Consider the following 24127-nt stretch of genomic DNA (forward strand, 5'->3'; position numbering starts at 1 on the left):
ACGCGTGTGGTGTTTCCTTACAAAACAAAATGCCAACGCCACTCCTTTTTTTTATGTTTGGACCCCCTCATATTTTTTAATACTTATACTGTACGTATAATATGCTGACTGGAGACTGGAGAGCAGGAGGGGATAGAAAAGAAGGGAAAAAAAACAAGGAGCGGGGGGATGCAAGTCCAAGAGGGGGACAATACAGAGAGAGACAAAGAGCAGGAGGGGATAGAAAAGAAGGAAAAAAAAAAACAAGGAGCGGGGGGATGCGAGTCCAAGAGGGGGACAATACAGAGAGAGACAAAGAGCAGGAGGGGATAGAAAAGAAGGAAAAAAAAAACAAGGAGCGGGGGGATTGCGAATCCAAGAGGGGGACAATACAGAGAGAGACAAAAACAACAATTGCAATGACAATAGCAGAACAACATAAACAAATAGGACTCAGCAAATATATCATTGGTAGCGAATGAGCTGAGGTGCAAGTGAAAGAAAGTGAAGAACAGGAAATCACAAGTTGAATTTCAAGCCTTTGACACGGGCCTATTAAAAATATGTTTATTATTATTATTATGGCTGGAGTTTATGCTCTGTTTCTAATATTTTGACTCTCATTTAGAACAGGACAAACTACAACCACAATTTAACAGCATTTTTTGTCAATGAATACCCCATTTCAGTTAAAACATTTAAAAATGGAAATGCAAAAAAAAAAGATAGCAAAGCGGAATATTTCATATCTGAGTCTTTTTTTTTTTTTTAATCCCAAGAAAGTTCATGTGACATTTTTAAGTTGACGTTTTCTCAGTTGGCGAGTACACAGTTCAAGTATACAGTACATTTTCCATCTGCATGTTCAACAACAATACACATATTCACTAACATTTGCTATTTTTGCCTTAAAACAAAAGCACACATGCGTGGGGGGGGGGGGGGCAAACAACAACAACCATGGATAAAAACACCCCCAAAACAGAAACGGTGACCACAACACTTAAGAAGCTGCAATTTGTTGTGACCGTAAATTACATGGGAAAACTGTCATGCTCCCCACGAAAAACTATAATAAAACTATTATAAAACTATGATAATAATAATAAGAAATAATTGTGATACCTTTTAACAAGAAAACAAACAAAAAAAAACCACAACAGAAAACATGGAAAACTTTGGTTTTACAAAAAATAAAGTCATAATATTAAGGAGAAAAAGTCCCAATTTTGTGAGTAAAAATACTGTAATTTTGGCACAAAGTTGAAATATTACAGAAATATGTTCTATTTTATGAAGAGAAACAAAGAATATGGTTTTATTTTTTTTTTATTTTTCAAAAAATTTTCAAAAATTATTTTTTTTTGCTGTTTTTTTAAAAAAGTGGGTTGGTGTAAATTTTAGAATCAAATTATTATTATTATAATTATTATAAAACAAAGGTCATTTTCTAAGAATAAAGATTTATTCTAATGAGGACAAAAGCTGCGGTTTCACTAGAAAAAACTGCAAAAAAAATATTAAGGAGTGTAGAGTTGAAATATTAAATATATGTATTTTTTTAATACACGTAAGTCGGAATATGAGAAAAAAACAATACAAATTAAAGTTGTAATTTTTGGAAAATTACATTGGGTGAAAAAGTTCCAACATTATGAAAGGACATTTAGGAATATAATTAGAAAAAAAGATGCAGTACTTATAGTACATTGTATTATACATTATAATAAATACAATAATGTTCCTTCACATAACATAACTTTACTTTTTTTTTCACAACACTTCTTTTTCCTTTTTGGTGAAGTGGTGCTGCGAGACCATTTCATCTTATGATTGTTATCCCCAGTTATCCAGTTAACACGCATGACGACGACAAACTCATCACAATGATCCTCCGGTGCTTAGAACAATGAACAGTACCTCAGCTACCTTTTTTTTTTTTTTTTTTAAAGCACCACGTCCACCCGTCTACCTGGGAAAAGAAACGCTGAATGGACTATCAAAGCAGTCACACTGCACTGCGGTAATCTCTCTGCAAGCTCCAAAAAAATCTTGTTATTCTTCAGGTTAGTGGGCTGCAAGTTGGAAATGAAAATGGATTTCATGCAGCATTTTACAGCCATTTCACTGTGAAGCAAGAAGACACTGGATCTTGCTGTGTCTGTCAGTAATTCTCTACAAATTCCCGTCACTGCCATTAAGCCTCGGCAAATTCTCTTTAATATGAGCCCCTTTTGCTTTTTATGAAATGGTGCACAATAGCCGCATGTCGGTTTTCATGTCTGGAGCTCTTTCAGTATACTGGACAATACATTTATTTATAATTACATATCACTTTTTTTTGTTATTAACACTAGTTATTAATGTTTTGTGACTATAACAACATTCGGGATAAAATACAGCACCTGATTCGACATTTGTGGCATCGCAAACTCTTACATTTTTGGTCTAAATATGATGTTTTCTGTAAAAATATGCATTTTTTCTGCACATGCACATGTGTGGTGTTTCCTTACAAAACAAAATGCCATCACCACTCATTTTTTTCATGTTTGGACCCCCTCATATTTTTTAATACTTATACTGTACATATAATATGCTGACTGGAGAGCAGGAGGGGATAGAAAAGAAGAAAAAAAAAATATAATAATATAATATGCTGAACCATCAAGACATCTTAGCATAACATCACTCAATATTTGTCACATCAATTATGACTATACCTTTTTATAGGGTGGAATTGAACCCTGTTCTCCTAGCTGTGAGGTCTGCGTGCTAACCACTCGACCACCGTGCAGCCAGCCGGGTCTTGTAATGTTTACGCTAATATTACCGTCCAAATGTTGTGTTGAGTGGTTTTGGTGACCCAGTCCGACGACTGTCATGTCAAATCTTCATGATGATGATAACCATAGATCCCAAAAATCAGTGATTGGAGCAAGATAATTTATCATTGGAGACGAGAGCAGAACTCGGATAGGGGTGACAAAGAGTTGATACGTGATGTTTCTACATGACTTGACTTGAGACTTGACTCCAGACGAGGAAATCACAAGTATTCTTTAGTTTATTGATCTGTTTTGCTGATGTTTATGTTTTTCTTGATAGTAACCAAAATCACGTCAGTTCTTACATGGCATATAGCATTAGCTATAGCATTGCGCTTCCAGGAAATTGAACCCATATTCGCTATTTTTGTTGTCACCTTCTCTCACATTGACAGCTGTGTGGTTTTCATGTTGTTTTCACCTCTAAATGCAGTCTACACAAACAAAACCTATTCCAGCCAGCTATTTATGTATTAAATACACAATACAGTAGTACTGAAATGTTGCCCTCTGGTCTTATATTCTTCTTTCAATGTCCAACCCTGAAATAAATGTATTTATTAAAAATAAGCTACTTTTAATGTCACATAGCTGCAGTCACTGTCCCTTGCTCCATTGTCTTCATAGTTGGAAACCAGTGCTAGAATCCCCGATTTAGTCACAGTTTCATTAGATTGTCCTGTTTTGAGAGTCACCCAACACCCTTATCTCCATTTTCCAGCTCTGGCTTTGTGTGGAGTTTGCGATGTTTTCCTGTGTGTGGGTTCTCCCCGTCGCTTCGGAGTACAAGTCGCAGGACCGGTCAAACCATGTGGAAAAGGTATGCCTTATATTCCGGATTATACGGTACTTGTGAATAATTGATTCGCTGAGGACCGGTTCAGAGTGGAGCCAGTCTCAGCTGGGATAGGCTCCAAACACCCGCAACCCCGGCGAGAATAATCGGGATATAAAATGTATGGATGTTTGACCGGTGTCCACGTTGGTGAAGTTCATATGGCTGTAGAGCGATAACTGATCTCCGCCGCCACACTGGAACCCTCAGTTTTGACCACAGTGACCTTGGACGACTGCTGGAAACTATGCATCCTGTTTCTGTGACAAAGTCGTTCACGGTAATTCTGGGCAAAGATGAGTAACATGAGCGGGTTGATGCAGCTGTGCGAGTAGCTGAGGCAGATGCTGATGTTGTAGGCGTAGATGAAGGCGATGGTTGGGGAGTTGTTGCTCAGGTTGATGACCTGAATGACGTGGTACGGCGACCAGCAGATCAGGAATAACGCAATCACCATCAGGACCATTTTGGTGGCCCTCTTTGCCCACACGGACTGCTTCCGCTTGACACGACGGATGGAGCTGAACACATGGTACAGCGTAAGAGAGTAGAAGGTGCTGATGATGACCAGGGGGATGATGAAACCCAGTATGGACTGGTAGAGCGTGTACCAGTACATGTCCTCCGGTCCGTCCAGATACATCATGCAGATCTCCAAACGCTGTCTGCGTACAACCTTTGCATACATCATGACGGGTACGGTGAGCAGGAAGCTGCCAATCCACACTAGCATGTTGATGATGATAGTCCACTGGATGGTCCTCCGCTCTGAGGTGGGGTGAACAATCGCGATGTATCTGTGGGGAAGAGGGGATATTTTTAGACCTGTACTGCAGTCTGGTACTCGGTTGATAAGCACATCACCGGTGGACTTCAAATGAGCAACATCTCTTTTAATTCCGTGCATGCAAATGCAGTCAAATCCACCACTTATGATATCTCAGCATGCTAGTAAATATAGCAAAAGCCTACTATAGCGACTATACAGTATACTGTATGTTTGTGTAGCTACTTTATACACAGCAATCTCATAGCTTCCTGCTTGGTACACAATTGGTATACAATGAATAGCATTGGGGTCTTGTAATTCATTCATTCATTTTCTACCGCTTATCCTCAAGAGGGTCGCGGGAGTGCTGGAGCCTATCCCAGCTGTCTTCGGTCGAGAGGCGGTGTACACCCTGGACTGGTGGCCAGCCAATCACAGGGCACATATAGACAAACAACCATTCACACTCACATTCATACCTATGGACAATTTGGAGTCGCTAATTAACCTAGCATGTTTTTGGAATGTGGGAGGAAACCGGAGAAAACCCAGGCATGCACGGGGAGAACATGCAAACTCCACGCAGAGATGTCCGAGGGTGGGGAAAGACAAATAAAGTTACCACTTCCACACAAAATAGGAGGAGAACTCATTCATTCATTCGTTTTCTACCGCTTATCCTCACAAGGGTCGCTAGGGTGCTGGAGCCTATCCCAGTTGTCTTCTACACCTTGGACTGGTCGCCAGCCAATCACAGGGCACATATAGACAAACAACCATTCACACTCACATTCATACCTATGGACAATTTGGAGTCGCTAATTAACCTAGCGTGTTTTTGGAATGTGGGTGGAAACCGGAGTACCCGGAGAAAAAACCCACGCATGCACGGGGAGAACATGCAAACTCCACACAGAGATGTCCGAGGGTGGGGAAAGACTAAATAAGTAGCCAAAAAGTTACCACTTCCACACAAAATAAGAGGAGAACTCATTCATTCATTCATTTTCTACCGCTTATCCTCACAAGGGTCGCTAGGGTGCTGGAGCCTATCCCAGTTATCTTCTACACCTTGGACTGGTCGCCAGCCAATCACAGGGCACATATAGACAAACAACCATTCACACTCACATTCATACCTATGGACAATTTGGAGTCGCTAATTAACCTAGCATGTTTTTGGAATGTGGGAGGAAACCGGAGTACCCGGAAAAAAACCCACGCATGCACGGGGAGAACATGCAAACTCCACACAGAGATGGCCGAGGGTGGGGAAAGACAAAATAAGTAGCCAAAAAGTTACCACTTCCACACAAAATAGGAGGAGAACTCATTCATTCATTCATGTTCTATCGCTTATCCTCACAAGGGTCGCTAGGGTGCTGGAGCCTATCCGAGCTGTCTTCTACACCCCGGACTGGTCGCCAGCCAATCACAGGGCACATATAGACAAACAACCATTCACACTCACATTCATACCTATGGACAATTTGGAGTCGCTAATTAACCTAGCATGTTTTTGGAATGTGGGAGGAAGCCGGCTATTTAAGCCAGCTATTTATGTATTAAATACACAATACAGTAGTACTGAAATGTTGCCCTCTGGTCTTATATTCTTCTTTCAATGTCCAACCATGAAATAAAAGTATTTATTGAAAATAACTTACTTTAACTGGAGGTCACTTTAGCTCCACAACAGACATGACTTCAGGTAAAAACCAAGCATGCTGTGTGAAAAGCAATGCATTAAAATTAGCTGTAGTTTTTTTTCTCCATCTTGACACGACTAAGTGCAGTGGTTTAAGATGGTTCCAATAATGGCTCGCAATTACCGTTCCTGTCCATCATTTCTTCACAATGGACGGTGACTTGTTAGACGGCTGGGCTCCAAAATACGCTAAATGGCCCCAATGAAGGTTTTCTTTTCACCGTAGTACGGTATGAGTCACTGATATCCCTCAGCTTGTGTTTACTCATATTATGTTATATTACATTATATTATATTGGGCGAGAGGCGGGGTACACCCTGGACTGGTGGCCAGCCAATCACAGGGCACATATAGACAAACAACCATTCACACTCACATTCATACCTATGGACAATTTGGAGTCGCTAATTAACCTAGCATGTTTTTGGAATGTGGGAGGGGGAGAACATGCAAACTCCACACAGAGATGGCCGAGGGCGGAATCGAACTCCGGTCTCCTGGCTGTGTGGCCTGCGCTCTAACCACTTGTCCCCCATGCAGCCCTATATTATTCATTCATTTTCTACCGCTTTTCCTTATAAGGGTCGCGGGTGTGCTGGAGCCTATCCCAGCTGTCTCCGGGCGAGAGGCGGGGTACACCCTGGACTGGTGGCCAGCCAATCACAGGGCACATATAGACAAACAACCATTCACACTCACATTCATACCTATGGACAATTTGGAGTCGCTAATTAACCTAGCATGTTTTTGGAATGTGGGACGGGGAGAACATGGAAACTCCACACAGAGATGGCCGAGGGCGGAATCGAACTCGGGTGTCCTAGCTGTGTGGCCTGCACTCTACCCACTTAACTACCGTGCTGCCCTATATTATATTATATTATATTATATTATATTATATTATATTATATTATATTATATTATATTATATTATATTATATTATATTATATTATATTATATTATATTATTCATTCATTCATTTTCTACCGCTTTTCCTCACGATGGTCGTGGGGGTGCTGGAGCCTATCCCAGCTGTCTTAGGGTGAGAGGCGGGGTACACCCTGGACTGGTTTCCAGCCAATCACAGGGCATATTATATTATATTATATTATGTTATGTTATGTTATGTTATGTTATATTTACGTTATGTTTTATTACGTTATGTTATTTTATGTTATATTAAAACAAAGTTTAAATTATTAGAAAATTTAAACAGCAAAAAATGGGGGATAAAACAGCTGTAATTTTCCATGAATTATGTTGTATTTTAATGAGGGGTTAAAAAAAATCACAATTTTACAACTTTTAATACCCCCCAAAAATGATTTCATTTCTAAATGAAAGCCTCAGGTGTGTAAATTTGCCACAGAATGTGTTAAATATACACACACCTAATTGTAATGATATAGTATTGTAATTATACTACAGTTGAATCATTATTATTATTATTAACTCAATTATTCAAATTAAGTGAGTTTGATGACTCAATTGGGATTATTGGTTCCATTTAATAGCAATAGAAGACTTGAGTGGGCTTACCGGTCAATACACAGCACAGTGACAATTCCCACGGTGGTGAACTGGTTGCTGACATCCACCACAACCACCGCTTTGCACATGAAGTTCCCGAAGACCCACTGCCTGTCCCTGACCAGCTGGTGGATGTTGAAGGGCATCACCATCAAGAAGAGCATGTCTGCTATAGCCAGGTTCAACACGTAGATGTCCGAGACCATTTTCTTTTTGCAGGCGGCCACCGCGTAAATGACCAAGCCATTGGCCAGAACTCCCACCGAGCACAGGATGCCGTAAATGGACGGGAAAATGTGCATAAAAGTGGCAATGTCGATGTGGCTGAGTGGACGCAGAGTTGCGTTTCCGCATGACGCTTCGGTTAAGTTGTTTTGGCAAAAAATATCCGTGTCATTCATCTTTTTTTTTGTTGGAGTGCGGCGTCCTGCTCTTCTCTTTTGCGAGCTGCGTCGAAGTGCGCACGGCGCGTCACAGCAACCAAAGTGGAAGTGGAAGTGGAAGTCACCACCGATGCCTTGCTCGACCTTTTTGTGCCACTCAAAGCTGCCCACTGTAATTGAAAACAGGCGGGACTTAATCTAACTGTGCTGGTCTGTTAAGCGTGTTTTATCTCTCCGTGGAAGACAACAGTGGACTGACTAAAAAAGCCAGAAGGCGCGCTGGGTGGATTTGCCAAGTCTGGACCCAAGTTCCCTCCCTTTAAAAAAACTCACCCCCTCCTGGGGTAAATCATACCACGGAGTATTACTGTCAATTTGAAATACATAATACTATGAGGTTTTGAGGAAAATATTTAAAAAATAAAAGTTTAGGTCGAGTGGTTAGCGCACAGACCTCACAGCTAGGAGACCAGGGTTCAATTCCACCCTCGGCCATCTCATTCTCCTCGTGCATGTGTGGGTTTTCTCCGGGTACTCCGGTTTCCTCCCACATTCCAAAAAACATGCTAGGTTAATTAGCGACTCCAAATTATCCATAGGTATGAATGTGAGTGTGAATGGTTGTTTGTCTATATGTGCCCTGTGATTGGCTGGCCACCAGTCCAGGGTGTAGAAGACAGCTGGGATAGGCTCCAGCACCCCCGCGACCCTCGTGAGGATAAGCGGTAAAAAATGAATGAATGAATGAGTTCTCCTCTTATTTTGTGTGGAAGTGGTAACTTTTTGGCTACTTATTTTGTCTTTACCCACCCTCGGACATCTCTGTGTGGAGTTTGCATGTTCTCCCCGTGCATGCGTGGGTTTTTTTCCGGGTACTCCGGTTTCCTCCCACATTCCAAAAACATGCTAGGTTAATTAGCGACTCCAAATTGTCCATAGGTATGAATGTGAGTGTGAATGGTTGTTTGTCTATATGTGCCGTGTGATTGGCTGGCCACCAGTCCAGGGTGTAGAAGACAGCTAGGATAGGCTCCAGCACCCTAGCGACCCTCGTGAGGATAAGCGGTAAAAAATGAATGAGTTCTCCTCTTATTTTGTGTGGAAGTGGTAACTTTTTGGCTACTTATTTTGTCTTTCCCCACCCTCGGACATCTCTGTGTGGAGTTTGCATGTTCTCCCCGTGCATGCGTGGGTTTTTTTCCGGGTACTCCGGTTTCCTCCCACATTCCAAAAAACATGCTAGGTTAATTAGCGACTCCAAATTGTCCATAGGTATGAATGTGAGTGTGAATGGTTGTTTGTCTACATGTGCCCTGTGATTGGCTGGCGACCAGTCCAGGGTGTAGAAGACAACTGGGATAGGCTCCAGCACCCCCCGTGACCCTCGTGAGGAAAAAGCGGTAGAAAATGAATGAATTAAAAAAATTATTCTCACAGGCATTGCGTGAGACACCTATGACCTTTGGCCTTTAGTATTACCACTTTATTGTAGTAAATATGACTTTTTTTCTTGTAAATGTACATTTACATTCCAACACGCATTCACATGCCAACATATTGACACCAAGTTTGATTTTAATGCGGTTAATTGATTGATTGATTGATTGATTATTCTGACAGGTCTAGTTCTGCGCCTGCTGCCGAAAGGTCAGCTCCCACGGAACGCTATCTGCCGCATCCGGAGTCACCACTCCTGCAATTAGCATGTAATGAGATCCCAGCCATGCTCTCGTTCCTGTGCAGCAACGTACTTCCGATGCAACTCAAAACTTCCTCCTGGAATTACATAATTTTATTCACGTAAGAAAAGAATCAATGCATGCACTTCACACAAACCACAGTGGAATCCGTAGAAGCAAATAATACAAATAATACTTATTTGATTCTAAATATTACCAGACATGTAATACTTTGCGTATTTGTGCGACAATTGAAGTATTTGTATACTTGTACATATATGTTAGATATTGTTCAATCAGATTTATGTATATATGTTGCCGTTTCAATGTACTCTGCCCAGGGCCTTCAAATTCAAAAGTGCTGGCCTGTGGGGGCCTTTTGTGACCCACAACTGTTTATATTTTTTTTATTGCCCAAAATGGACATTCTAAAATTAAAATTTTATGAGAAATAAAAAACAGCGGCAAAAGAGGATGAAGTCATAATAGCAGCATAAAGTTGAAATATTGCATTAAAAGATATTTTAAAAAAAAGTTGTAATATTAAGAGAAACAAATCCAACAAAAACAGTATTATGAGAAATGTAAAAATTTCACACTTGGTTTGGTGGTCCTTGAATGCATCATATAGTAGTAGTTGTGTCTTGTGAATGGCGACAACGTGAGTCCAAATTATGACAAATGTTAATCCAAAATTGGATAGCATCAATATCATGCAAGCAGGAGGGTTTGTCAATTTTTTTTTGTGGCCATTCTGTGGTTGTTGGCGTTATCACGGCTGCAAAAAGCGGGAGCGCCTACACACTTCCTTTAGGATGAAAACAATATAAGAATAGATCCCATAGTCAACATGACATATTTGCATAACAGCTGAAACATGCATCTTATTACCGGGAAAAACCCATTAACCCAAGTCCAACTTATTCCACATCGCACTTTAGCCAAAAAAAAATATGTTTGACCTTTAAAGGCCACCACACTTCCAGGTGGATGAGCCCAGACAGCAATCTAACCCCCCCGCCCCCCCCCCCCCGCCCCCCCCCGCCCCCAAAAAAATCATGCATTTGATAGTCCACAAATGTTCCTTTTCATACCTGTGTACTAGTGATATGTTTATGGATTCTAACATCCCTAAAAGGGTATATACTCACAAGTATACCTATGTTGAAAATATGACCAAACATTCATTATATACTACTAATTCATTCAACTACGATGGCTGGGATATGCAAAACACATTAAAGGTCAAACAAACTAGCATTTCAGGTATAACCATTAATTACATTACTTATTACATACGTACATATTACATATTACATATTACATATTACATATTACATATTACATATTACATATTACATATTACATATTACATATTACATATTACATATTACATATTACATATTACATTACCATGTCAAATGGTTCAGGAAGAGAATCGAGCCAAGGCCGCCAATCTAAGTACCATGTACCATGTACCATGTACCAAGTACCAAGTACCAAGTACCAAGTACCAAGTACCATGTACCATGTACCATGTACCATGTACCATGTACCATGTACCCAGTACCCAGTCCCAAGTCCCAAGTCCCAAGTCCCAAGTCCCAAGTCCCAAGTCCCAAGTCCCAAGTCCCAAGTCCCATGTACCATGTACCATGTACCATGTACCATGTACCATGTACCATGTACCATGTACCATGTACCATGTACCATGTACCATGTACCATGTACCATGTACCATGTACCATGTACCATGTACCATGTCCCATGTCCCATGTCCCATGTCCCAAGTCCCAAGTCCCAAGTCCCAAGTCCCAAGTCCCAAGTCCCAAGTCCCAAGTCCCAAGTCCCAAGTCCCAAGTCCCAAGTCCCAAGTCCCATGTCCCATGTCCCATGTCCCATGTCCCATGTCCCATGTCCCATGTCCCATGTCCCATGTCCCATGTCCCATCTACCAAGTACCAAGTACCAAGTACCAAGTACCAAGTACCAAGTACCAAGTACCAAGTACCAAGTACCAAGTACCAAGTACCAAGTACCATGTACCATGTACCATGTACCATGTACCATGTACCATGTACCATGTACCATGTACCATGTACCATGTACCATGTACCATGTACCATGTCCCATGTCCCATGTCCCATGTCCCAAGTCCCAAGTCCCAAGTCCCAAGTCCCAAGTCCCAAGTCCCAAGTCCCAAGTCCCAAGTCCCAAGTCCCAAGTCCCAAGTCCCAAGTCCCAAGTCCCAAGTCCCAAGTCCCAAGTCCCATGTACCATGTACCATGTACCATGTACCATGTACCATGTACCATGTACCATGTACCATGTACCATGTACCATGTACCATGTACCATGTACCATGTACCATGTACCATGTACCATGTCCCATGTCCCATGTCCCATGTACCATGTACCATGTACCGAGTCCCACGAGTCCCACGAGTACCACGAGTACCACAAGTACCGTACCAAATACCAAAGGTAATGTACCAAATCCCCATATCAGATGATCTGCAATGTTGTCATCCCCCGTGAATGCAGGAGTTGGTACATTCCACTTGTTGTTTTCATCCCTCGCCCCGGTATGTACCATTAAATGTTGAACAATATGCAAGCACATTCTTGTGGACTTTACCATTAACATTTGGCTCAGTTATCACACAAACAAGGATTTGTGTTTAGCATTTATATAAACTCCAACGCCAGAGGGTCTTTTTGCCTCTGAATTCTAATTAGATGGCAATTGAAGTGATCCTGGCTGTCACCAGCAATTAGACTAATTGTTTAAAGGGAAACATATACCCTCCAGGCTACCGTAGAACCTCAGCATGAAGATGTGGTTTTATTTGCAGCTTTCTCCTGACAAAACCTGCAATCAGTCGTTCGTGGCAGAGGCTGATGAGGAGTTTGATGCAAGCATGCAGGAGCTGGACTCCCCTGGGCTCGGATCAGCAGTGGGAGGAAATATCAGTGAGCCTTCCTTTGCTGGTGCGGCCCCCAGGTAACGGCGATTCATTTCCTGTGCTCGTTCCGTGTCGGCCTGGACGCTCAAATTCGAGGCCACACCAGCGCTCCCGTCAGCTGCAGTAGGGTCAATCAACTGGTGGCCCGTGGGCCACACTTAAGCCGTTCAATCTCACTAGATGTATCTCACTATCAATGTATCAATTATTGGTAACACTTGAACACAAAATTACAATGGTTAACGAGGAACCAAGCTACATAACCCTAGTAACTACTCTAAATATATATTCCTTAGTCATTAATTCTTCATTAGTTTTTTAGTTCCTCATTAGTTCTTCAGTAACTAGCCTAGTTCTTCATTAGTTCCTCAATAACTACTTTAAATGCATGTGCCTTAGTTCTTCAGTAACTACTCTACTCATTAGTTCCTCATTAGTTCATTAGTTCTTCAGTAACTATTTATTAGTTCCTCAATAACTACTCAAAATTCATCTACCTTAATTCCTCAGTAACTACTCTAAACAGATGTGCCTTAGTCATTAGTTCCCCAGTAACTACTCTAAATCAATATGTCTTAGTTCCTCAGTAACTACTCTACCTGTTGGTTTCTCAGTAGTTCCGCAATAGCTACTATCAATGTATGTCCCTTAATCACTAGTTCCTCAGTAACTACTCTAAATGTATCTGCCTGAGTTCCTCAGTAAGTACTCTAAACGTATGTGCATTAGTTCCTCAGTAGCTACTCTAAACGTATGTGCCTTAGTTCCTCAGTAACTACTCTAAATGTATGTGCCTCAGTTCCTCCGTAACTACTCTAAATCTATAAACATGTGTTCAGCGGTAACTATTCTAAATCTATATGCCTTTGTTCCCCAGTAACTACTCTAAATGAATGTGCCTGAGTTCCTCACTAACTACTTTAAATGTATGTGCCTTAGTCATTAGTTCCTCAGTAACTACTCTAAATCAATATGTCTTAGTTCCTCAGTAACTACTCTACCTTGTTGGTTTCTCACTAGTTCCGCAATAGCTACTCTAAATGTATGTCCCTTAATCACTAGTTCCTCAGTAACTACTCTAAAGGCATGTGCCTTAGTTCCTCAGTAACCACTCTAAATGTATGTGCCTGAGTTCCTCAGCAAGTACTCTAAATGTATGTGCCTTAGTCCTCAGTAACCACTCTAAATGTATGTGTCTGAGTTCCTCAGTAAGTACTCTAAACATATGTGCCTTAGTTCCTCAATAACTACTCTAAACACATGTGCCTTAGTTCCTCAGTAACTACTCCAAATGTATGTGCCTTAGTTCCTCCGTAACTACTCAAAATCTACATACATGTGTTCATCGGTAACTACTCTAAATGTATATGTGTTTGTTCCTCAATAACTACTCTAAATGAATGTGCCTGAGTTCCTCACTAACTACTTTAAATGTATGTGCCTTAGTCATTAGTTCCTCGGTAACTACTGTATTTTTGTGTACCAATGATCAATATCTGGTTAACTTGTGCCGTAAGTACATATGTACTTAAGTTTACTTTGTAGTGGTGACTTTATTATTTCCTTTATTTATTGGTATTATTGAAGTATTTAAATTACTATTCTGTTCAACTTGCATGTCACACTAGTCAGTAAAAACTAAAGAGGCATTCTTTTTGGAGAAAAGCTGGGATAGACTCCAGCATCCCAAGGCGACCCTAGTGAGGATAAGCGGCATGGAATGGATGGATGGGCGTATGTTTCCCATTTTCCAAGTACCAATTTGGGCCCAGTTAAAGCACCAGAACGATTCCGAAGTACCACTTTGGCACCAGTATCGGTTTGTATGGAAATGATGGCCAACTCTCGTCATTTCTTTGATGCACTTTTACTTGAAATGCTGGAATCTAACATTTTTTTGCACAAGGACTTCTTTTGATTGAATACACTTTTGTTTCATGTACTTGAAATACTTCTGCGATGCACCTTCTTTTTTTTGTCAAATTCACTTTTGAGTTCAGCGTTTGCCGACAGCCATGTTTGAAAGTCACATGGTGTCCATGGCGAAGGTCCGGTCCGGTCCTTGGGCCCTTTACATTTTCGAAACTGTGACCCTCTTCATTATGGCGTTGAATATTCGTGATCCACAGAGAGCTCAGCACGCACTCAAGAGTTTCACAGCACTCACAGTTTTTAATCAAGAGTCCTTGATTAAATCTTCTAGTTGCAGAATATTTTTGCTCATCTGATCATCATACAGTGCACGAGGAACACTGTAAGCTCTTCTGTTACAAGAGTTTACAGCGGCTTGAGCATAATAATGAAGAAAAGCAAAATCATTTCATTTGTGTCTTCCCCCATTTCCTAAATGATACGTTGTTGTATATGATATATGCCATCTATTATGCTATACAAGTGCAGAGTTCCAGTCTATATGTAAAAATAGCGTGTCTTGGAGACTCGCACTCTATCAGAGCCGGAGCTCATTTGCATGAACGCTGCGTCTTCCCAGTAGGGCTTACTAAAAGCACTTTTAAACTGTCTCAACCCCAACAGCAATTCCAGGCTAGATTTGGGTCAACACGCTTTCAATACGCTATTGTAGGACCTCTGGGACTCATTTAATTTTTTGGCAAAAATAATATAATATTGGACTTTTTTTTATTATGAATTTTGTTAATTACTTTTCATTTTTGATATTCAAACAGGGACACTGACATGTCTAAAATCTGTGTGAAGTCAGTGAAATAGCTCAGTCAATCATATTTTATTTACTTCCCTTAGCATAATCTCTCATAATCGCTCTCTTGTTTATGACGGCTAATTGGTTCCAGTGATTTCCCGGGATTAGGGGTTCTTATTTATAAATCATAAATCATCGTAGTTACACCATAGAAAGCCCCTGTTTGTCATTATATATATGTTTTTTTTACATAGAGACCTCTAGACATGAAATAACACCCCTATAGTCATCTTTACTCTGATTACCCAATATAGATAGATGGACTTTTTTTATTGTCATTGCACAATAACACAGCAGTGAAATTGCCAACGAAATGTTGTTGCCTGGCTCCTGTATAATAATAATAAATGATAATGTGGAGAATAAATAGATGACATCAAATATGAATAATGTACAGCATAAACAGTAATTTGTACAAATAATTGATGAATGTTGACTGGTACACTCGGACTGGTGGCCAGCCAATCACAGGGCACATATAGACAAACAACCATTCACACTCACATTCATACCTATGGACAATTTGGAGTCGCTAATTAACCTAGCATGTTTTTGGAATGTGGGAGGAAACCGGAGTACCCGGAGAAAACCCACGCATGCACGGGGAGAACATGCAAACTCCACACAGAGATGGCTGAGGGTGGGGAAAGACAAAATAAGTAGCCAAAAAGTTACCACTTCCACACAAAATAAGAGGAGAACTCATTCATTCATTCATTTTCTACCGCTTATCCTCACGAGGGTCGCTAGGGTGCTGGAGCCTATCCTAGCTGTCTTCTACACCCTGGACTGGTGGCCAGCCAATCACAGGGCACATATAGACAAACAACCATTCACACTCACATTCATACCTATGGACAATTTGGAGTCGCTAATTAACCTAGCATGTTTTTGGAATGTGGGAGGAAACCGGAGTACCCGGAGAAAATCCACAAGCAAACTACACACAAAGATGGCCGAGGGTGGAATCAAACTTGTGTTTCGAGCTGTGTGGCCTGCACGCTAACCACTCCACCGCCGTGCAGCCCGTTTTACACTCATATTACCCGGAGTATCCGGAGAAAACCCACACATGCACGGGGAGAACATGCAAACTCCACACAGAGATGGCCGAGTGTGGAATCGAACTCGGGTCTCCTAGCTGTGTGACCTGCGCACTAACCACTCGTCCAACGTGCAGCCTATGTATATTATTGTAGGTGAAATAAAAATAATCATGCATAAGGCTTGTTCTTTTCTTGACTGCTGATTTAATGCTGGATCAGGGAAAAAAAGATACCGATATCTATTGATATTGCATTTTTATGCAGATATCGGGCCAATAATTATCAGCACCGATAAATATCAGATATCCCTATTTATAAGTCTTTGGTAAAATTGTCACGAGACTTCAACTTGGCAAGCATCTGAGGATGTTTTTCTTTTTCAAAAAGCCCAAAAGAGATCAATTCATGTATCAAAATGGCGGATGTAGTTGCCAGCTAAATGAGGTAACCCATGACGACATAGGAGCAGATTAAGACCAAACAAACAGAAAGCCAGAGGTGAACAACAACTGACACTAACTAACATGTGTACTAACGTGTACACACAGGAACATTTATTCCACCATCTTGTCCCTGGTTGCTGGACAGCGCTACTATTGTGTACTGTAGTACCTTTGGGCCATCATAAGACCTGCTTCTGCAGCAGGACAAATTCACATATTGTGATGAATACATTCCTTCGGGAATAAAGCAGACATTTATTCCGGTTTTACAAAACCATCACTGTGCTCAAGTGTTGAGATAGCACAGAAAATGTGCTGGCATTTTTATCAGAATCAATGCAATGCAATGAAAAATCATAACTATAATTATATAGAGGTGATGGGAATATCTATTTACCGACATGGAACGGGAAAAATAGTTGTATAGTCTCATTTCTTGCTACTGGTACTTGATAGTTTTGACTTTTTGCAGTTTCCATCAGACCAGCAATGAGACGCCTTAATGAATAAAGTACTATGGAATGTATGGATTTCTATGCTCCATATGGTTAAATGGCCTGTAGTCAACATACATGTCTATTTCCTTTTCAGCTTGGCTCAAAGAGACGCTTTTAATGTTTGATCATGGAAAAATGGCGGAAATATTTATTCTGCCCTGAAGCCGAGGGCTGTGCCTAAAATGACACCTCCGAAGGATGAAAGGAAGGGTAATAGCTGGTGTGTTTTGTTTCGCCACATCAGGGGGGCAACGGTGTTCTTGCATAGTCAGCTGAGGAGACAAGAACGATGGCCGTGTCAATGGGGTGTGGCTGCAGGACCACACATCTTACCAGCGTGCTTGTTTCACCTGCAAGTCACATCCAAGGTTCTGGTCTCCTCAAATGGAACTAAAACAGCTGAAGGACTTACAAGTACTGCGTTTGCATCTCTGTACCTTCATAGGAGGTCTCACTTATTGATTTTCATTCAGAAAAACATGGCCGACTGTTGCTGCTGTAATCCACGACAAGCGAAAAAACTCAACTCTTAAACCCCGATGTCACTTCCTGTCCGGCTGCAAATCAGCTCCCCTAGGGAACACACACAAGTACGAATCTTATTTAAATGGCTCATTTTTTTCTCATTATGTCTACTATATGGCGGCACGGTGGACAAGTGGTTAGTTCAAGTGGTTAATTCCACCCTCGGCCATCTCAGCTGGGATAGGCTCCAGCACCCCCCGTGACCCTCGTGAGGATAAGCGGTAGAAAATAAATGAATGAATGAGTTCTCCTCTTATTTTGTGTGGAAGTGGTAACTTTTTGGCTACTTATTTTGTCTTTCCCTACCCCTTTGCCTTTCTCCCTGTGCATGCGTGGGTTTTCTCCGGGTAGTGGTTAGCGTGCATGCCACACAGCGAGGAGACACAAGTTCGATTCCACCCTCGGCCATCTCTGTGTGGAGTTTGCAAGTGGATTTTCTCCGGGTACTCCGGTTTCCTCCCACATTCCAAAAACATGCTAGGTTAATTAGCGACTCCAAATTGTCCATAGGTATGAATGTGAGTGTGAATGGTTGTTTGTCTATATGTGCCCTGTGATTGGCTGGCCACCAAGTCCAGAGTGTACCCCGCCTCTCGCCCAAAGACAGCTGGGATAGGCTCCAGCATCCCCCGCGACCCTTGTGAGCAAAAGCGGTAGAAAATGAATGAATGAATAATATAAGGCTGCATGGCGGGCAAGTGGTTAGAGCGCAGGCCACACAGCCAGGAGACCCGAGTTCGATTCCACCCTCGGCCATCTCCATGTGGAGAACATGTCGCATGTCCGGGTACTCCGGTTTCCTCCAACATTCCAAAAACATGCTAGGTTAATTAGCGACTCCAAATTGTCCATAGGTATGAATGTGAGTGTGAATGGTTGTTTGTCTATATGTGCCCTGTGATTGGCTGGCCACCAGTCAGTAATATACATAGAATAGATTATCCTTGTAAAGAGCCATTCACAATGATGCAGTGGAAGTTCTGGACATCTGTGCCCCTCCTCCCAACAGGATTTGGCCTTGGGGTCCATGGCAAGTTAATGACTGATGATGCTAGCGTTTGAGGGAAGGCTTGGTGGCCTTAGGTTGCGCATTGGGAGAAACCCGTCTCCACCTATGGACCATTTAAAGTTCCCAATTAATGTGTTGAAGTTTTTATGAGCAGCCTCGGGGTAGTCGAGCTTTGTGTGCGTTCATCTCAGGAATGAGGAACAACACATCGGAGGCGGCTTCCAATTAACAAGTTAAAGAGTTAATTGCCAGAAAGTTTGAGATGGTCTGCAGCACTTTAATAAGCGATGACTTCATCATGTTTATTTCCTCGCCAATAGAATTTGGATTTGGGTATTAGACATTTAACGCAGGTGCACGCCCTCGCATCCATGACCGGGGGTCACACGGTGTCCTCTGCCGTCGACCACCGAGCAGATGGGAGGTGCAGCCTGACTCACCCTGTGTTGTGATATTCACAGTGGCAGCGATGGCAGGAAGGGGAAAGACTTTGTCGCGCTCACCTGCTCTGATCTTTTCACTTTGTGTGATTTACAATTCAGTGCAGCGAGTCTTCTTTAAAATGAGCTAATCACATGAATCATGGATATCTCCCGGGCACGCAAGGGCATTTGGTTCATTTCTCAGCGGAAATGACACTTACAAAACAGTAGGATGTTTTTCTGAAGTGGAACAAACAAGCAGCGCGGTGGTGCAGTGGTGGCTCACGACATAAAGGTTGCTTTTAGTGTTCACCCAATGCTTGTGTGGGTCGGATGTTTGTGTTCTTAGCCAAAAAAAAACCTGTTAGCTCGATTAACAAATGTAATCCATTTGGGAACTTTATTTTATTCAAGTCTTTTTTGGGAGCGGCACGGTGGTCGAGTGGTTAGTACGCAGACCTCACAGCTAGGAGACCAGGGTTCAAATCCCACCCTCGGCCATCTCTGTGTGGAGTTTGCATGTTCTCCCCGTGCACATGCTAGGTTAATTAGCGACTCCAAATTGTCCATAGGTATGAATGTGAGTGTGAATGGTTGTTTGTCTATATGTGCCCTGTGATTGGCTGGCCACCAGTCCAGTCCTGACTCCAGCATGATGACATTACGTTATATTACAACACCTTCACACTGCACGGATGGCAAAAAGTTCTCCTCCCATTCCGTGTGGAAGTGGTACTTTGAGTGTGAATGGTTGTTTGTCTATATGTGATTGGCTGGCAACCAGTCCAGGGTGTAGAGGACAGCTAGGATAGGCTCCAGCTCCCTAGCAAGCGGTAGAAAATGAATGGACAGCCTGCACAGCCAAAGAGTGGTTAGCGTGCAGGCCAGGAGACACGAGTTTGATTCCACCCTCTACATGTCTGTATGGAGTTTGCATGTTCTCCCCGTGCATGCGTGGGTTTTCTCCGGGTACTCCGGTTTCCTCCCACATTCCAAAAACATGCTAGGTTAATTAGCGACTCCAAATTGTCCATAGGTATGAATGTGAGTGTGAATGGTTGTTTGTCTATATGTGCCCTGTGATTGGCTGGCCACCAGTCCAGGGTGTACCCCACCTCTTGCCCGAAGACAGCTGGGATAGACTCCAGCATCCCCCGTGACCCTCGTGAGGATACGCGGTAGAAAATGAATGAATGAATGAGTTCTCCTCTTATTTTGTGTGGAAGTGGTAACTTTTTGGCTACTTATTTTGTCTTTCCCCACCCTCGGCAATCTCTGTGTGGAGTTTGCATGTTCTCCCCGTGCATGCGTGGGTTTTCTCCGGGTACTCCGGTTTCCTCCCACATTCCAAAAACATGCTAGGTTAATTAGCGACTCCAAATTGTCCATATGTATGAATGTGAGTGTGAATGGTTGTTTGTCTATATGTGGCCTGTGATTGGCTGGCGACCAGTCCAGGGTGTACCCCGCCTCTTGTATGTACACATTTTGCATTAAGTTGCTGTGTGATGAATTCAGTGCTTTTAGTAAAGTGTTTTTTGGAATGTGGGAGGAAACCGGAGTACCCGGATTCGAACCCAGGTCCAGTGTGGACCCCGCCTCTTGCCTGAAAACAGCTGGGATAGGCTCCAGCACCCCCTGCGACTCTAGTGGGGATAAACGGTAGAAAATGAATGAGTATAAAACTGCCTGTTGTTTCATGCCAAGATGGCTAATAATGCTAAAACTGTATTTAGAAAGTTGTAGACAATTATCTACGCCATTAATTAATCCTACTTGGTGGAAATTCACTTATCACAGTTGGGTCTGGAACCAATTAACCGTGATGAATGAGACATGACTGTAATTGAAAGAATATCATTGTTTAGGATATTAAGTGGTGAGAGCAGTGGACCATGAGGTACGCCTCTAGTTCCACTGAAATCATTGCTGTGGTTTAGATAATATAATAATTCTTACATCCAAAATAAACACTTTCTGTGTATCAACATAGTTGACATACATGTGCGGGTGTCCGGTCCAATGTCCGAGTCAGCTGGGATCGTCATCCCATGACTCTGAACAGGATAAGCAGTAGAGAAGGGATGGATGGATGCCTTTAGTAAGACTCATAGCCCCTTCACATTTAGGTAGAATTACCATTATTATTCATCCACAGACATCCGTCGCATGGATTCCTCCAGGACAAGACTGAGCTGTCTGACTTTTCCTGTAGAGGAAAAAAATATGATGGCTGTGTCAGAAAATGGTTGAAAATTGATTAACCATTCCAAAAATTGATTTCACAGCACACATATCCGCGGAAAGACAAGGAGACAGCGGGAGAAAGTGGCCATGATGGATGGACAGATGGATGGATGGGTCAAACATTGTCGTTTTATCAAGTAGAACAGGGGTCTCAAACTCAAATTTACTTGGGGGGCCACTGGAGCTAGGGTCTGGGTGAGGCTGGGCCACATCAGGTTTTCCCCAAAAAATAAAAAACGCATTTATTAAAAACAGAAAAATATACAAACTTTGGTTCCGATTTTCTACAATAAAAGCTCTGATAAAACATTCCACTGTTCTCAAATATCTTAATTTTTATTTTTCTGCACAAAGTAAGCTGAAAAATAAATAAACAAATCAAGAATAAAGAAAATCAATCAGTAATAAATAAATATAATAATTATAATAAAACGGCAAATCATAAAAAATTAAGAAACCGCATATAGTTGGTGGGTGGACAAATTATTTTTTTCAGATTAAAATGAACAAAGCATTATTAGAGCCCTGTAGACATGACAAAACACGACTATAGTCACATTTATACTTTTTTTATTTACAACATATTGCGCAACTGCAGGGTCTTGAAACACATGCTAACTCGCAAACTAGAGAGCTAGCGACCTAAACGGTCGCCTTCAAGTTATTTCCTTTAAACTTAAATAGCCAAAAACTTACCACTTCCACACGGATAGGGAGTATAACTATTAACAGTTATTTAACCTTTAACATGAACATTAATCAAACGTAATAATTTTTTCTGGGTACATGATACCATACAGCATCCATATCAAACTTGCGCATTACCTTTCATATCAAGGCGGGGGCCTCAAAGTAGTGTCCTGCGGGCCACATTTGGCCCGCGGGCCACGTGTTTGAGACCCCTGAAGTAGAGGTTTTAAATGCACAACTGACGCATTTCCATGCTATAGAAATCATCAAAGTGAGCGTCGGATGTGCACAATACCTCCAAGCAGCTCAAACTGCACATCAGTTGGAAATCTAGTTGTTGTTTTTTTTTTTTTTTTTTTTCTCCTTCACCCCCCAGGAAGGGTGGAAATCACTGCATATTGATCTAGCCGCATCCTGCAGGGTTTATGAATTAGAGCGTGCCATCTCCACAGCAAGCGCTCTTCACCTTTCTGTTGCATGTGGTACAGCGTCTCTCTCTCTATCAGCATGCCGCACACACGCCTTCAGGTCTGCAAATATCTCTGTGGCGAGCCCAACATGCACCCACCTCCCCTCTTTGTTGATATGCACGTTATTGCCATATTTCCGATTCATTCACTGTCATTCCAATCTATTTTCCCTCACATATTATAATGCATCATTTAGTACTGATGCATAGATGGTCAAATATTTTGCATAATTTAAACATATTGAGGTAAACCTACACGGCATTCCCATCCCAAATCTAAAATGCAACCTCCGGGCTTTAAAAGCAAGCATGTTGAACAGAATGTGCTTCAAATTTCCTTCCACGTTTCCGTTAGAGACCGCATCAAGTGCAAATAGTCTTCAGCGTGTCGACCTGCTGCTGTAACGTTAAACATGATCCTCCGCGGACTTTAGTGCTTTCACGTCTCAGATATAGTCGAGCCTGTAAAGGAAGAGAATCAATAAATGATTCCCTACAGCACAAAACAGGGGGGAATGTTTTTTTTTACGTCCAATAAGTGATCATTAAAATAAGCCTCTTGAGAGTCTAACGTGGCCACTTAAGAAGTGTGCGCTAAGTTTATAGCGGACCCCTTTTCACAGGGTTGCGGGTCTTAAAGAGTCTAGAACCAGTCATGATGTGCTATATATATATATCACTATATTGACACTTATTATGATACCCATTATGTCATTGTATTGTTATATCACCTTGTACTTCGGTACGAGGTACATTATTAAAAAAAACAACAAAAAAAATTATTGGAAAGCAGGAAGTGAACAAATGTAACAGTTCACTATATTGACAGTTACTATGGTACACATTATGTCATTGTACAGTCATATCACCTCGTACTTTGGTACGAGGTGCATTATTTAAATTAAAAAAACTGTATTATGGAAAGCAGGAAGTGAACAAATGTAACAGTTACTGATTGTAAAAGTACCAGATGGTACTTATAATACACAGAAAAGGGAAATAAACAAATAAATATGCTTCATGTTTTGTCTTGAACTATATTGACAGTTACTATGGTAACCATTATGTTATTGTATGATCATATCACCTTGTACTTGGGTACGTGACAAAAATTTTTTTTTTTTAAATTTACTATATTAGGAAAGCAGGAAGTGAACAAATGTAACAGTTACTGATTGTAAAAGTACCAGATGGAGGGGTAGGATTTAATAAGCTTTGCTTCTTCCTACTCCTTTTGGACACAGTTACTATGGTAACCATTATGTCATTGTATGGTCATATCATCTCGTACTTCGGTACGTGACAAAAAAAATAATACAAAAAAATAACTATATTAGGAAAGCAGGAAGTGAACAAATGTAACAGTTACTGATTGTAA

The 24127-nt window shown here is 41.5% G+C and overlaps 1 protein-coding gene across 1 annotated transcript; it reads right to left on the reverse strand.

Annotated features, from left to right (window-relative positions):
- Positions 1 to 3071: 3071 nt before the first annotated feature.
- Positions 3072 to 8337, reverse strand: mchr2b (melanin concentrating hormone receptor 2b). The gene is made up of 2 exons (XM_058063027.2): positions 7661 to 8337; positions 3072 to 4439 (listed from the first exon to the last, which is right to left on the reverse strand). Exons 1-2 carry the CDS (start codon positions 8050 to 8052, stop codon positions 3800 to 3802), a joined length of 1032 nt encoding a protein of 343 aa, XP_057919010.2. The 5' UTR covers positions 8053 to 8337; the 3' UTR covers positions 3072 to 3799.
- Between the last annotated feature and the right edge of the window lie 15790 nt (positions 8338 to 24127).

The sequence above is a fragment of the Doryrhamphus excisus genome, linkage group LG22 (assembly GCF_037039965.1).
Source record: "Doryrhamphus excisus strain RoL-2023G ecotype Guam linkage group LG22, RoL_Dexc_Guam_v1.1, whole genome shotgun sequence".
NCBI lineage: Eukaryota > Metazoa > Chordata > Actinopteri > Syngnathiformes > Syngnathidae > Doryrhamphus > Doryrhamphus excisus.